Source organism: Pieris brassicae, chromosome 12 (genome assembly GCF_905147105.1).
Source record: "Pieris brassicae chromosome 12, ilPieBrab1.1, whole genome shotgun sequence".
Lineage (NCBI taxonomy): Eukaryota > Metazoa > Arthropoda > Insecta > Lepidoptera > Pieridae > Pieris > Pieris brassicae.
In genome coordinates this window covers 3,250,387-3,268,180 of record NC_059676.1, presented here as the reverse complement: position 1 = coordinate 3,268,180, position 17,794 = coordinate 3,250,387, and the positions used below count along the sequence as shown (strand labels likewise).

The 17,794-nt window shown below is 32.6% G+C and overlaps 1 protein-coding gene across 4 annotated transcripts; it reads left to right on the top strand.

The window, feature by feature from the left end:
• The first annotated feature begins 142 nt into the window (after nucleotides 1–142).
• LOC123717397 (mitochondrial uncoupling protein 4) lies at nucleotides 143–14,750 on the top strand. 4 transcript variants are annotated; one of them, XM_045673371.1, is made up of 7 exons: nucleotides 143–224; nucleotides 8,193–8,326; nucleotides 8,685–8,761; nucleotides 9,444–9,639; nucleotides 10,743–10,919; nucleotides 11,335–11,557; nucleotides 14,109–14,750. In XM_045673371.1, exons 2-7 carry the CDS (start codon nucleotides 8,224–8,226, stop codon nucleotides 14,281–14,283), a joined length of 951 nt encoding a protein of 316 aa, XP_045529327.1. In that variant the 5' UTR covers nucleotides 143–224; nucleotides 8,193–8,223; the 3' UTR covers nucleotides 14,284–14,750. The 4 variants fall into 4 exon arrangements, with proteins under 4 accessions (XP_045529327.1, XP_045529326.1, XP_045529325.1 ...); XM_045673370.1 differs by having other exon boundaries at nucleotides 149–285; XM_045673369.1 differs by having other exon boundaries at nucleotides 149–325.
• The last annotated feature ends 3,044 nt before the right edge of the window (nucleotides 14,751–17,794 follow it).

Sequence of the window (17,794 nt, the reverse complement as noted above, 5' to 3'; positions counted from 1 at the left end):
CATTGATCGATCAATGGTACTCGGGTGAGGATGAATGAATGACGTCACCGCATAGTGTACTCCGGTGTACTATACTATATACTACGTTATAGATAATTGGGCTTTCTTTCGTCAGATATTTGCTTGAATAGAATAGTCACAAGTTGGTAGCGATGTGAAACGGACGCGGCCTTTCGCTCGCGCGGTAACCGCGAATTTGGGTCATTCCCTCCCTTTCTTACGAGGCAGGTTTGACAGTGACATAATATGCATGTTATTGATGTAATCAGCTGTGTTTACAGTCACGTGAGTTGAAGATACATCGCATTAGGCGGTTGATGTTTTGGTAAATACTAAATATGTAGTAGTATTATGCTACCCGTGGCGAAAGCACTGAAATAGTACTAACACTAGTAGAAAGGTTAATTGTTAATCGGCTGTGAGGATATTTTTAGCCAATAATATGTATAATTTCAGCACTATAATATTTTAATTATAATAATAAAAGCGTTTTATGTCAGATACGTTACATTTATATCTATGATCTAATTATTTCTAGATCTTTGTGCCCATTTTTGGCAAAGGCCTCCTCCAAATCCCGCCATTCCTGTCTGCACTGTGATACTCTCTCCCATATAACTGCTGTTTTCTTAACCTAGTCTATCCACCTTCTAAATTGTCTTCCTCTTTTGCGTGAACTGTACCTTGGGCACCAGTTGAATACTTTCTTACTCCACTTCCTCTTGGCATTTTAATTATATGTACCTACAACATAACTTATGCTACCGCCGTTTGCATTGTATTTTGTTAACTTAATGTTCTTAATGCTGCAACAAGATTTACTTTTCGTAAATGTGGCGTTGACGTATCGAACGACATTCAGTTTCTAGGGAAGGAAAGGCTAAATTCCTTCCTAAAGGCCTTCAAAAAGCTTGGTGTGCTCAGCAAGGCGAGAGGGTACTTCACTCCGGGCGACCGCTTGCAACTCTATAAAGCGCAAATTCGGCCCCACATGGTATACTGTTCTCACCTGTCGAAGCTGAATAAAAAATTCCACCCGTCTTAACATCAGGCAAGCCCGTTTGCCCTCTGTTCTATAAAAAAAATCGGCGTTTTTGGCTACCTGTTTTAGTAATGAATTATGCATAATGCAATGTGAACAGTCCCCACCTTTGGCCTACTTTATACATAGACCGGTGGGTCACGCTCATAAATTACAGGTAAATGAACCCATTCATAAAACCTCTGAGGGATGGTCACGCTCATTTTATTAAAGAAAACCAAGACTTGTTTCGTAATAATTGCAATGTATTGAGCTCTTCTAAGTAATGGTATCTTTTTATATTACAATTATTAAAATGTTCAAGAACACGTATTTCAACCGTACTTAAGGTCGTTAAATTATTATTGATAATAGTATTACGAAATTGTGACAGAAACTCGTTTTGTAAACAAAGCTTCTTAAAAATGTTAATTTTGTATGACCCCTAAATTTTGAATACCTGAATTCTGGATTCGTCCTTGCCATACGCTTGCGTTTAACCACCGCTGGCCTGGCTCGTATGATAAACTATTACAACCAAGAAGAACAAGAGTCGAATCAAACTAATTGAAATCATATTAGGGCTATATAATAGTCTTTTAGCTTCCGATTAAATCTCTGCTAAACTTTTATTTATTTCATTTCATACTTTCAATTTTTACAATAACTTAATACAGTATATAGATATATAATACAAAATTTAAACTAAGTACATAATACTACACATAAAAAAAACAAGAAACCTACAACGTAAACCTTTTTATATCAATTGTGAATTCAGCCAGTGTGCAACTAATATCAGTCCCAGATGCATTCAGGGTGCACAAGACCGTGTAAATGGATCCCTAAGTGAATTTGTCTGCGCTAATCACTGCTAGTAATTGCGACCTCTTACTACGCCAACCAGGTCTCTCTAACATTTTAGTCTTTAGCATTACATTGTCTCTTACTTGTGTTACCCAAGACAAAGTTGGATACATAACCGGCGGAGCTGGGCCCACTCCATCAACCTCATGTACATAGATCAAACTAAGCTTCAGTAATTATTAACATGTTGTTCATATATGTGATAAAATAATTATTTACCTTCTCCGAAACAGCGTAGAAGAAAATATTATTGTCTTTTGTTAACATAGGTTTTCCACATTAAGAAAACACTTTTTAAACGGATTGAAGCAATGTATTATTATTATAAACTTATAATAATTTTAAATTTTATTCACCGTGTCACCGTGACCACTCACGCTGAAAAGGACGCGAAACGTCGGAAAAAAAATTAAAATTTATGTAAAAAGTTTTTAATCATAATACATAGCTTCAATCCGTTTAAAAAGTGTTTTCTTAAGCGTAGAAGAAATCAAAAACATTTAAAACTTTCTTATACCCAGTATTTTTGAATATGCCTTTAACCTTGTTGTTTAATTATGTCTATGAATATGTCTATTGATTTTATCGTTATTCGTTCGATTCATGACTCGTAGTCACTTATATCAAATAACATTCGCATGTAACCAAGAACCATGAATAGTGTTATCAGTCGTTTGCAAGGCATCACCTGTGATGCTTGAAAATTAAGGTAAGTTTTATAATAAATTTGTAATCAGTGTGTAATCTAATCTAATTAAGTTTTATTAAAAATATTTTAAACTATTTTAAGAGTTCCTACACTAACTACACTAACAACTAACTTAATGAACGTCTCTGAGTTACTATATCCAATAGAACGCTAACGTCTATTTTTGGCATATCCTTAATTCATTTGTTAACAAATCCTTACTAAGCTGCTTCGTTGATTAAATATAATTTTTAACGAAAAATAATTTAAAGTCTTAATAAAATAAGAACATTATTTTCCAGTTTATAGTAGAATTACATAATACTCCTACTTAGTTTAATAAAGTTAGGTTATAATATTATCGATACAAATATTACATAAGTTAATTGTACTCAGTAAATGTAAAATATTATTATAAATACAACTTTCATTTTGCGCCCTTCTATATAAATACCTAAATAAAGTCTTAATAAATCGTGGACTAAAGCTCGATTAAAGATAGTCCCATTTTGTTACAACGGGAATCATTTCCTATAATATTTAAAAAAATATAGAAAAATAATTTAATGATCGAAACACTATCTTCTTCTCTTTCTTCAAAGTTAGTTTAAACACTATGATGAAAAAACGTCGTATACTTTACTTAAAACGTTGCAATTACAAGGGGGTTTATGTTTTAATAACAAATTTTACTACTTCATATGTAGGTACGTGTACAACTAATGTCCAAATACCTTGTTGTTGCCCCAGACCAGTTAAAAAAAATCATAACCATAACTTAATTTGTATGAAAATAATAGTTCGTGTCGATAAATTTTCAGCATCTCAGCATACGACTATCATATAACAATTTTATCAGCTGCCGGACTTCGTACCAATGTTTTTCATAACAATTTATTGCAATTAATGAGTAATTCATACGTGAGTAAAGTCCATGCTTATAATATGGTAAATTTATATGTATTTATAAATATAATACAAATATAACACATATGTAGGCATAGTTACCGATATTTTTATATTAGTAGGTAACACATTACCTAAATAAGCCAATGAAAACATCATATTTTAAAAATATTTTTTCTTATCAACGATAAATTAAAACAAAAATGTGTTCCGGTACTTATCTAACTAGGTCAAAATTCTTAAAACTACAGCACACGTTTTTACTCTGTATTTAATGCTAGTAGTCTAGCTCTCGAATTTTAAAGAATTCCCTTCTCATAGATTAATTAACTTCACAACATAGACTTTTCATTATTTTCAATTTTTTTAACTTTCTTAACTGCCAGTGCCTGAATGATAATAAAAAAATAATGAAGAAACGGTAGTTTTAGTCGATCTGAATATCCATAACTACAACAACTTAATTCTTGGAATGTACATTTGAAAAAGGAACTTATTACACTTGACTGTGATTGGTTGTTTAGTTTTTCATAGGTGTATTATTACTGTGTATATTATATTATTCCTTAAATAATATGAATATTTCAATGGAAAATATTTCTTATTAAGTAGATGTAGTTGTGCCTTCCAACGAAACTAGGCGTAAACATAGGCGGATGGGGTATGGTCAGGGGTTTTTTTAATGTATAAAAATCTAATTGGGTCTTTGGTCATTTTATTGGGACACAAGCACAAACTTGTGTAGGATGAATATTCTAGATCCGCCCATGCCCTTGTCTCAACTCGTGATAAACCAAGTGTGATAATTGAAAAATTAAAAGCCGTAGTCGCTGTGATAAGATAAAAGATTATTGAATAATCTCGAGTCCTGCGAACTAGTTCTGTCCATGACACAAACGACTGGCCGTCATCCAAAATTTCACATCATCTAGTACCCGAGCCAAGTGTGGAAATAAAGTGATTGTCAAAGATTATTCTTATTCATGTATTCTTTTATTATAATGATTTATTATTCAAGAGATATTTATAATCTTTGGTAGCTGATTTATTATATAACAAGCCGGTTTTGAAATTCATATCGGTATGTAGAGTATTCAGAAGAATAATAAATACATAGTATTTTACATAAATAATGTGCACATACACAAAAAATTTACTTTTTTTTAATCTTCTAAATCAAGTCTGAATATATATTAAAAATATAATAAAAATGATATATTCGTGGATTTTTGATGGTAAATTGGCCAGATACTCTATCTATCACATAATATACCATCAGAAAACTATACAAATCTGTATTACGTGTATTTAATTTAGTTTATACACATAGTTTGACGAATGTAGCAGTAAAGCTATGTTTATAAATTAAATTCGTCCAAGCTAGTATCAGGCAGGCATCTAAATTAAAAAAAAAATACTTGATTGAGTGGACTATTTCTTTTTTAATTATTCAACCGCAAGTATATGTCGAGGAATCAATGTCAAAGGTATTCACTTACAATAGACCATATTCAAAGAAACATTTTTGTTTTTTGCCGTAACATTAACCTCGTCTTGTTGGTTTCATCATAACAAACTTATTTATTTCTAATCCTACAACTAACAAAAAATATATATAATAATAAACAAGAAGTATGTAACAATTAATTTGGCTATGTTGTGGTGGTGTAAAAGGGTTTGTATGTGAACGTGTGAATGTGGGGTGTGCTTATGATGCAGGTGATTTTGCAAATATTTATGAATATATGAAATAATTTATAAAATCTCATTTACGGTCCAAATGAGTGAGATATTCACACAGTAGTTACATATTCATATTGTATATGTAACTACTATGTGAAATTTTACGTACCTAGGTAAAACTGAAAATGTTTAGACAAAGAAACGGCTTACTGTAGAAAGTTGCCAATACATTTATTGTTTCTCGAAGTAATCTCCGTTCCTCTCTACACAACGTCGCATTTGATGGAACCACTGAGAAAATAGTGGGCCCATTCTTCCTTAGGGGTCTCTTCTGTGGCATTTTCGTACGCTTTCTCCGCACATTCAGAGTAATAATAAATGAAAATCACAGGGCGCCAGGTCAGGACTGTATGGCGGATGACTCATTATCTCGACACCTGCTATAGTCAAATATTCAACAGTCCAACAACAGTCATGCGAAGGTGTTTCTGGTCGTCGGTTAAAGTATGGGGTACAAAGCTTCCTGACGCCTAAATGTTCGTGTAATATGTTTTGAACTTGACTCATGCCCGTAGTTGCTAATAGGTCACTTTCTTATCTTCCTCTATCATGCGTCGCACAGCACTGCTGTTATCTTCAGTAGTCGCTGTTAAAGGACGTCCCTCACGCGGATTATCATTGATATTGCTACGTCAAAGCTTAAACTCGTTAAACCAAATTGTAAATAGTGGCACGAGATGGGGCTTCATTAAAAAATGCTAAATTCAGCCCATCATAGCTTTATTGTTTAGTAAGCCCACAACGAAAGTCATAATAAATCATTGACCGAAAATTTTCTCGCGTTAGATTCATTTTCACGTATAACAAGAGTTTTAGATTTGCCGCCAATTCACAAAAACAAATGACATTAATGAATTAGTATTATTACATTTACAAATATATTTAATGTTAAGTCAATTATACTGTGTTTACGATGAGATGAGTATTTTAAGACTTATATAATATAGCTTAGATCGTAATGACCGTTCTGTTACCATGTAGGTAGCAAAATAAACTAAATAAATGTGGAGGCATTGAATTTGTGTGAAGGTTGTATAAATTATCATCATCGTCAAGCTGAAAACGTTTCATGAAAATTTACATAACATATTGTAAAACTAAAGTCGAGGTTGTACCAACGAATTATTTTACAATGTATAAGTGAGAAAATCCTTTTGGGTTCGACTAGCTTTGCTTACTATGACGTGCTTTTATTTTTTTAGATTTAAGTTTTAACTGGTTTGAATAAGATTTCTTCCTAATTAAAAGAATTAGGAACAAATTAGCTGTTATGCGAAAGATATAAGGTTAAACATTTACCCGCTATATGATAAAGTGTAGCTCCAATGACCTATACTTATCGCTTGACGTCATACCAAAGCTCTTTACAACCGTATATGTGATATTAAAAATAGTATGGAGTATCATTATACTTCCCATGGTTTAATTTGAATACACGGATAGGTCCTAATAAAATGTATATGAAAAAAAAATGTTTTTCTAATTATAAATAAACTAAAGTATTCTTATTTGTATATCAAATCACTAACTCGTTTTGAAAGCTGTCAAATATATCAACCTACATATAGAAACTAGATTTAAGTTTGGTTGATGTTCCAGAATACGCTTTAGAAGGTGGCTGATTTCATGTTAAATGTACGGAATTCAATTCAATTTTTACGCTTTTATTCGAATGTTAAAAGGATTTTTTTAACCCAAAACCCCGATGAAAAATCCCAAATAATAAGTAGTTGAACATTTTAAACAATTATTTTTGATACAATTTAAACGAAAAGCGCTATTAATTTTTCACAGACCCAGCTGAAATTTCTCGAATTCCGCCTTACGTTTAAAACATGACAACATTATACATAATTAAACAATGTATAAATGGTTCTGTACTCGTACGGTTTCTGGGTCATTTTTACCCTATATAACAATGTAACAGTTGGAGAGAGTGCCTACGTCTGGCTATACTTTTGGGGCGTCACTGCAATGATTTAGGTAATTGCTATGAAACAAATAAATCCAAAGTTACAATTAAAGAGAGTACCTACGTCGTGCTATACTCTCGGGGAGTCATTACTATGGTTTAGTTAATTGCTATGAAACAAATGAATGCAAAGTAACAGTTGAAGACAGTACCTACGTCTGGCTACACTCTCGGGGCGTAGCTCCGATGAATTAGATAATCGCCACAATTATAAAACTAAGAAAGCCTGAGCAAGCAAAATGTACATCATATCAGATACATCATACATTTGAATAAAAAACAATCTGTCAATTTCATATTCGTATATTGCATATTCGAAGGATGTTCTATTTAATACTTTATATGACTATGATACGTATATCATAATATATAGATATCGTAATATCGACGGATGAACTTAATTGACACGAACATGTTTTAGCCGTTTAATACTCTGAATATTCATTTCAGTTCTTCAGTCGAATAAATCATCATTCTTGCTATAGCGTTCCCGTGGAATTTTAGCGTTATTATAAAAACATAACGGTGTATTGGTGGAATATTGTGCTATTTACGCGTGTTTAAAACTGGAGTTAGATTACGTTGTACCGTCTAATGACTATTTGACGCCTCTAAAGGACCGAGGGATACTTTAAATGTCGGCAATCAATGACCACGAGTGATTTTTCATTCTTTTTTTGTGTACAGTTTTTAAGTGTTATAGATCTTTTCCCAGTCTATACTGGCCTACACCTTTCTCCGCCATTCTCCTAATGTGATGTCATTAAGAAATCTTTAATTATTATAAAGTACTTTTTAGGACCTCTGTCTTCAAGTAAAGCTTTGTAGATCGTCAAGTTTAATAACTAGTAATTGACACTGTTGCCTAATGTTTTCTATAAGTCATAATTAGTCTACACGACACTTAAAGATCGTGTACCGCCTTTTGTACCGTCAAGACTGTCGAAAACATATTCGCTCGCGATATTTGACATTAAAACCTCGATTGTTTTCAGATATTATGGCCATAGAGTGTAAAAGATAATAATGCCGGTCCTTCGTAATGCTGATCACCCCGCCGCAAAGAAAACGGATTCCATTGCTGCTCGCTACTTTGTTGCGGTTTTGGGATCATGGGCGGCTGAAGCAGGTGAGCGATAACATCTGCAATAAAATGCTTATAGCTCATTACTAAGCAGCGTTAACTTTGTCTTGTTCAGTTGAATTTGTTGTTTAAATTATGATTCAGTTAGGGGTTGCCTATTTTATTCTAACGTCTCGTATAATGTGACCTGTCCATCATCAATTTAGTTTCATTGTTACGTTTTGCTAGCTTTTTATTTCCTTAATTATATTATCTATAGGCGAATGGTGATGAAATTTTAACCCATACAGTGTATTTTAGTTTAATTGTTTATTTTTATGTAGGACAGTCGCGTTGGTACTAATTAACAATGTCGCGTTAGTATTTTTTTTAAATAATCATGTAATATTGTTTTCTATTTCAGCAACTTATCCATTTGATTTAACTAAAACAAGGCTTCAAATACAATCTGAAGTGGCCGCAACGAAACACGGTTATCAGGTAATTTACAATTAGTAAACGTTTTTATACTTTAAAAATAAGTATCGATATACCACTAGCAGTAGTACTGTGTGGGGCCTTTGTATCGGGACATGTATCTTTATTGTTGCAACTACATGTTTATAAACAAGTAGCGACAGTGCATATTCGTTGGGTGGCGCTATTAACCAGTATAAGTCTGGTCTCATGATTTTTCTTATGTGCCTAATATATGTATATTTCGTTTAGTTTAAGAATAAACTTATAGTAGGAAGAAGTGGTCCACAGTCGGAGATCGCATGCACTATTCCACGGCTGGTATGAATTCAATACTTAAATGAAATAATATATATTAGTTTGGTAATTTTGGAAGCTCGTTATATTGGTAACAGAATTCGCATATTGTTTCATCATCAAACAGATACAGAAATCTGAAGACCAGAACTAAACAGGTTTTAGCGCCATTGATTTTTTTCTTGAACAGTTCTACAAAATATGTAAATGGCGATTAATTTAACGTGAGCTAAATGCATTTCACAATTACAATTACAATTTACTTAATTTCAATTGCAGAAAATTAATTTTTCTTCAGAAATTATTATTGGCTTGATTATTTCATAATTCTTTCGTCTTTGAACGTGTCTGAAAAGTATGTATGACGAGTTACACGTGGGATAAATGCATTTTTCTTAATTTTTTGCAGTTAGAAAATCATGGCATGATAAAAACAGCAGTTGGTATAGCAAAGCAAGAGGGAGTGCTGAAGTTATGGACCGGTCTGATGCCGATGTTTCAGCGACACGCTATATACTCCGGGAGTAGACTGATCTTCTATGAATACTTCAGAAGCTATTTTAAGGATGAAAAGGGAAAAGTATCGCTTGGGGCAGCGTCTATGGGTGAGACTCTTTTTTAATAAAAAAAAAGCTATTCAAAAGCTACGACTCTCTTCTTAATCGTCTTTAAAAAAAGAGAAAGAAGGATTTCAGTTTCAAATCGTAAAATATACTTATTAATTTTAAAAAAATTGAGTGTAGTTGTGGTACGAGGTTCTAATATTTTTCCCTGATTTTCCAACTGATTTGGACCAATTGATACCAACCGAATGGAACCAACCATTGATTCCAATTATTCAGAAAAGTACAGACATACGATATGGTAAGATTCAGAAACGAGACTTAGCGGGGAGTGTCTTACTTATGGTAAAATCCAGGGAATTTTTGACCTATAGGAGTCCAAATTTTTGACATATAGGCTTAGAATCTAAAAGATTAAAGATTTAAAGGGTTAAACCGGGACGCCTTTATAGAAACAGGATGCGAGTAAATGTATAATAAACAGTTTCAAAACGATTTCGTCGGATATTTTATCAATATCAGATAACATGTAGTCGCCGAGGTCGATGCCACCACTTGTGAAGGTTCATGTGAGTGCTGGGAATCGCTTGATTGCTTCTTTTCTATGGTTTCAAATGCAAATTATAGTTTAATGTCATTTCGTCTTAGTAATATACTAAGGTATTTACACTATCAAATCTTCGCAATATTTTTATTCCGGTCTTAGATAAATTTCCGTAATAACATTGAAGTTTTTGATATCGCTACATCATCTATTATGTTGTGTAATTATTTCAAAAATGTATTCAGAGATTCCAGAGACTCAACACTATTATTAATATTAATAAAATGAAAATAATTCATTATAAAATATATCACTCAGTAAAATCAATAAATGTAATACAGAATAAAGGTTACTTATAAATTTATTAAACTGTTCTTTCTAATATCAATAATAAAATATTTTTCTAGTTAATCTTATTAACACTGCCGATCAAAAATCTGCTTCAAACTAGCCTTATCATTCGTATCACTCCAAATGCAGGAAACGGTAAAAAGCTGAACCTTCATTAGATACCTAAATCATTAAAGAACTTGAATTCAAAGAAAAATAATAAGATTTTTAGGTCCAATGTAACTAAAATTTTTATTGGCTCGAAGTTCAGGCGGGCTGGCGGCTGGGTCCCTGGCGCAACTCATCGCATCTCCAACCGATCTGGTGAAAGTTCAGATGCAGGCGGAAGGTAGGAGGCTGCTGCAAGGGAAGCCGGCACGGTTCTCCAATTGTCGCCAGGTTTACGTGATGCTCTATGCTCAAGGGGGTCTTAAGGGGTTTTGGAGAGGTATGTTATATGTTGGTGCAATGTCTTCTATTGTCGTACATTTTGGTTGTTAAAGCACAGTACTATGTAGATTCCTTTTCTTTAAAATCCGACGTGAAAATTTTATTTCAGAACCAATTCAACTTCAAGAAAATAGCGTACTGATTCTTAACAGGCCGGCAACGCACTTGTGAGTGAAACCGCCGCCCATAGACACTCACATTGCCAGTGAGTATCACTAACATAAAGTGAGGCTCCTGACCGCTTGCCTTCTGTTATATTATAAAGCTAAAAAAGAAAGAAATGCATTTGCGGATTGCCAGAAATTATTATATTAAGATAACTAATTATTATTATGATGATAATACTTCATTAAAAATGCTTTTGATATTTTATGTGTATAAATAATTAATAAATAACAAATAAATGTATTCAGGGGCCGTACCAAACGTTCAAAGAGCAGCTTTAGTAAACATGGGTGATTTGGCTGCGTATGACTTTACAAAACAGTACCTCGTTCGTGAGTTCGGACTTGCTGAAACACCGTTGGTGCATGGCGCGGCTGCATTCACCGCTGGATTCGTCGCTGCAGTCATGGGTACACCGGCTGATGTGATAAAGACACGACTTATGAACCAGCCCGTGGGTCCAGATGGAAGGTATATAATCGTTTACGGGACTCAAAAATAATACTAGTTAATTATATTTAAGCCTAAAAAGACCTCTTATTAAAAACTAACAGCCATACTCAAGAGTCGTCCGTTAAATTGCATTAAGTTACACCATTCTCTAGTTACATAAGGTATACGAAATATAACTTATACAATATATATTTGCTTATCACTAAGCGCTTAAACAGTGTATGTTTGACATATTATAACGTACATATCGATCGACCTTTACCTAGACAGTAAATAATTCAAAAGGGCAAAGTTGCTATGCGATTGAAATCGATGTACGTTGTAGGTACGTTTATAATTATTTATTAGACAACATTTTTAGTAAAGAATACGTAGGAATAAAGCCAGTTGGCCAAAAAAATGTTTACTTTTATAGAATCAATAGACCATTACAATGAAATATTTCCAACGAACTGGTCGAGTAGAATCACGAAAACTCATTAAATCTAAACTTTTATAAATGTGCCCAGCGAGAGGGCTAGCAGTCTAGTAGTAGGAATTAAATTGAAATTGCACACAAAAATATCGGCATTGGTTTCTAACCTTCGCGACTAAAGTTATAGGGCGCTGAAAGTAGTTATTGTAAATGTCATTGGTTCAGTTTAAAAACGAGGTTGTTTTCTTTAAATATTTATCTAAAATTATATAATTATAATAATATTTATAATTACAATTTTACAAAAACTACACACAAGATTGTAAAACAAAAATGCCACATTCAATTAATGATTCCATAACATAAAACAACTCAAACTCAAAACGTAAGCTGTAACTTAATATAAAAGGTATCTTTCCCCGCTCAAAGATAACTATCGCAATATAGCGAGGAAATGCTGCAAGCGTTAAAGGGACACTGCCACAGAGACCAAACTTTTAAATCTGTTTTAATTTTATTTTTATTAATTTTTAATTATTTTTATTATTAGTTTGTAAGTTAAGTTCATTGTTATATTTAGGTTTTAATAAGCCATGTTATATAAACTAAAATATATATATAAAAGTAAAAGTATTGATTCAAAATACGAATTAAATATACAATATAATGTTACTGAAATGTAACGAGGGCTGTCAGAAAAACCTATTGTTCAATGAAATATTGGTACTAAAGAGTTTGACGTGACGTAAGTAATTGAAATTATACGTCAAAATTCAATGAAATATTCTTTTATTCGTGAGATAAATTAAAATCTTACATAAAATAAGGACAACCGAAAGTTTCCTAAGGAAATGCGTCATTAATCCACATTATTAAAATATATTGTATTTTTTATCTTAAAGTCGCACTGTGTACCTAATGTTCTAGATATAATGAATATCCATTGCATCAACACTGTCTTACTTTTTATAGTTGATACTATTTATGATACAACATTTACTAAGAAACTTTTTCTGGATTTTTGTACTTATTATGAAAATTACCCGAAGGATTGTTATAAATATAATAACAATTTCATCGCATAATTTGACTTAACTTAAAAAAATTGACTTAGTGAATATATATTATTTTTAGTGATAGTCTAACGGCGCATTTGATGGAGCTAGACGTAATTTTACTTAGTTTAATCAAAGATAATTGGGGTAAGAGTTAGAAACGAGTCTAAGCGCGAAGTCGTCTCTCAATTGTCATTATTGCGCTAGTATTTCCTTTAAAATAAATTAACGACTCTTCGACGAATTAAGAACCTTCGTTTTCGTATTTATCTAAGAATTTATGCATTACGTACAGTAATATTTTATGAAATATTGTAAGTTTTAAACTATTGTTTTTTTTTAAATATAAATTTGTACAAAAACGTTATAGTTAGGATAATAATGGCAGTAACATCAAGGAATGCGTCAGACACGGAATCAATGCAAGTCTAAGTAGGTAAGTAGCAAACGAGGTTAAATATCGGGGTCAAAGTCGACACGCGCATTCAATGTAATACCTTTCTCTTTCGTTTCAAATACTCCAGAGCTTGTGAAATAATTAGGCGAATAGTGAAACCTACATCCATTTACAAATAATGGTCGCATTTTTTTGGAACAATTTCAAAAAAATTTACGCATTAAATTTTTTGCTAGTAAAATCTATAATTTGAAACTGGATATCGCGTTCCCTCTGTAAATACAGTTTCTAAAATCTTATGTACTGATACTGGGATTTAGTCGCATTCCAAATGGTTCGGTTAAACATAACGGTCACTTAAGACTCGGCTATGGCCAAAATCTCCATTAATTTGATTTGATGTCGACGAAGTATTTGATAATTGCATTAAAATAATAAATATGTATTGATCCTTCACTATAGTGTCAATAGTTGACTCTTTTGATCTTTGGTTGATTATTTAATTAAATGTTATATATATATCAATAAACAAAACGCTTTTTGTCTCATTGTCAAGTCCAAATTATTATGGAAATATTTTACTTTTCTGTTTTGATTTGCAATTTCTACGGGTAGATATTTCTTTCTATAAACGACTTTCTACAAACGGCAAATGCAATTGGGATTTCAAATATAGAACGTAAGTAAACGTTTTTGTTCCAGGGGGACCCTTTACCGCGGTATGATCGATTGTCTGCAGCAGTCGGTCCGGAACGAGGGCATATTGTCGCTATACAAAGGGTTCTTGCCTCTATGGATGCGGCTTGGGCCTTGGGCGCTTATCAACTGGATCGCTTTTGAAAACATCATGCTTGCTATAGGGGGACATACTTTTTAACAATTTTAAGTCGATTTTATTCCTGTGTTCAGTTGCGTATGTGTGTATACTGGTTTTATTTATACTGGCCTTTGCTATATTTTATCGGGGTTTAAGTGGGAGTTTTGAAGATATTTAATATTAAATTACGGTAATGATTCTGAGCAAGAATTTTGGTATGATATAAACGAATTTTGGCATGAATTTAGATATTTAAGCACTAATAGATTTAGAAATTGTATGAATTGACGTCATAGATTTTTCTCCTTAATATTTGTTTTATTTTACTTTTAATCAAAATAAAGAAGTGGGAATATCCATATATTTAATCAATTCTAGTATTTTCTATTTGTAAGTTAAATGTTCAAAGAATTTAGTGCAATATTACGCAGAAAGTCGCTTTAATAAAATATGTATACAAAGGTTATTTTATATTAGATATAGGTTTTAGGCGAATTGTAGCTTTTATGGAATGTGATATATTAATAAAATATTTATTGTTAAAAGACTTTTATTATTTATAGCAGTGTTGGCCTAGTAGGTTCAACGTGCGACTTCGATCGAACGTTAAATGAAACGTGAGAAAACCGGCTTGCCTTAGACCCAAAAACTCGACATGTTTCAGGTACAGGAGGCTGATCACCTACTTGCCTATTAGATTGACAAATGATCATGAAACAGACATGGACAACTGAGGCCCAGACCTAAACAGGTTGTAGCGCCTCTGGTATTAGAACTCATAACAGGTCAGGATAATATTCAGTCAGGTCAGGATTCAGTTGAACCGCAGATTACAGGACATTTAATCTGCGGTTCAACTGAAATGAATAAATATTGATACATTAGACGTAACATTTATTTCTATCAAAAAACACACACACAAAAACACATGAAATAACAATAATCAAAAATAAAAAATAATATTTTTTTTTTAAAGAAAATGTTTAATTGTGTAATGCGTGTGTGCTGTGGCTGTACTAAATTGGCCCTGGCTCAGCATTGTGGTGAGGAGCAAAGTTTCATACCTCAACGAGATATGAAACGCGTCTATTGTCATTGTTCTAGCTCTGTTTAGCGGCAATATTTAAAAGTTAAAAGCCACAAAGCGCGCACATTATAAATATAATTTAAATAACTTTCAGCGAAAGGTCTGGGCCCATACTCTGTAACTAGCCAATAGTCATCCCGATCTTTACAGTTTTTGTACTACCAGATACCAGATCGCCAGGCGACATCAGCTCTACGAATTTTGAGAGAACTACATAGAAATAGCAGACAGAAACAGAATGCCAATGGAAGGTGCAGAGCACGGGCGCTGATGTTGCAAATGAAACACAAAGTACAATATTAAATTTATTAGTAAAAAATATTATACATCTTCCACAATATTGGAGAACATAACTTAATTGCATACAAAAACAGAATGCCAATGGAAGGTGCAGAGCACGGGCGTTGATGTTGCAAATGAAACACAAAGTACAATATTAAATTTATTAGTAAAAAATATTATACATCTTCCACAATATTGGAGAACATAACTTAATTGCATACAAAAACAGAATGCCAATGGAAGGTGCAGAGCACGGGCGTTGATGTTGCAAATGAAACACAAAGTACAATATTAAATTTATTAGTAAAAAATATTATACATCTTCCACAATATTGGAGAACATAACTTAATTGCATACAAAAACAGAATGCCAATGGAAGGTGCAGAGCACGGGCGTTGATGTTGCAAATGAAACACAAAGTACAATATTAAATTTATTAGTAAAAAATATTATACATCTTCCACAATATTGGAGAACATAACTTAATTGCATACAAAAACAGAATGCCAATGGAAGGTGCAGAGCACGGGCGTTGATGTTGCAAATGAAACACAAAGTACAATATTAAATTTATTAGTAAAAAATATTATACATCTTCCACAATATTGGAGAACATAACTTAATTGCATACAAAAACAGAATGCCAATGGAAGGTGCAGAGCACGGGCGTTGATGTTGCAAATGAAACACAAAGTACAATATTAAATTTATTAGTAAAAAATATTATACATCTTCCACAATATTGGAGAACATAACTTAATTGCATACAAAAACAGAATGCCAATGGAAGGTGCAGAGCACGGGCGTTGATGTTGCAAATGAAACACAAAGTACAATATTAAATTTATTAGTAAAAAATATTATACATCTTCCACAATATTGGAGAACATAACTTAATTGCATACAAAAACAGAATGCCAATGGAAGGTGCAGAGCACGGGCGTTGATGTTGCAAATGAAACACAAAGTACAATATTAAATTTATTAGTAAAAAATATTATACATCTTCCACAATATTGGAGAACATAACTTAATTGCATACAGAAACAGAATGCCAATGGAAGGTGCAGAGCACGGGCGTTGATGTTGCAAATGAAACACAAAGTACAATATTAAATTTATTAGTAAAAAATATTATACATCTTCCACAATATTGGAGAACATAACTTAATTGCATACAAAAACAGAATGCCAATGGAAGGTGCAGAGCACGGGCGTTGATGTTGCAAATGAAACACAAAGTACAATATTAAATTTATTAGTAAAAAATATTATACATCTTCCACAATATTGGAGAACATAACTTAATTGCATACAAAAACAGAATGCCAATGGAAGGTGCAGAGCACGGGCGTTGATGTTGCAAATGAAACACAAAGTACAATATTAAATTTATTAGTAAAAAATATTATACATCTTCCACAATATTGGAGAACATAACTTAATTGCATACAAAAACAGAATGCCAATGGAAGGTGCAGAGCACGGGCGTTGATGTTGCAAATGAAACACAAAGTACAATATTAAATTTATTAGTAAAAAATATTATACATCTTCCACAATATTGGAGAACATAACTTAATTGCATACAAAAACAGAATGCCAATGGAAGGTGCAGAGCACGGGCGTTGATGTTGCAAATGAAACACAAAGTACAATATTAAATTTATTAGTAAAAAATATTATACATCTTCCACAATATTGGAGAACATAACTTAATTGCATACAAAAACAGAATGCCAATGGAAGGTGCAGAGCACGGGCGTTGATGTTGCAAATGAAACACAAAGTACAATATTAAATTTATTAGTAAAAAATATTATACATCTTCCACAATATTGGAGAACATAACTTAATTGCATACAAAAACAGAATGCCAATGGAAGGTGCAGAGCACGGGCGTTGATGTTGCAAATGAAACACAAAGTACAATATTAAATTTATTAGTAAAAAATATTATACATCTTCCACAATATTGGAGAACATAACTTAATTGCATACAAAAACAGAATGCCAATGGAAGGTGCAGAGCACGGGCGTTGATGTTGCAAATGAAACACAAAGTACAATATTAAATTTATTAGTAAAAAATATTATACATCTTCCACAATATTGGAGAACATAACTTAATTGCATACAGAAACAGAATGCCAATGGAAGGTGCAGAGCACGGGCGTTGATGTTGCAAATGAAACACAAAG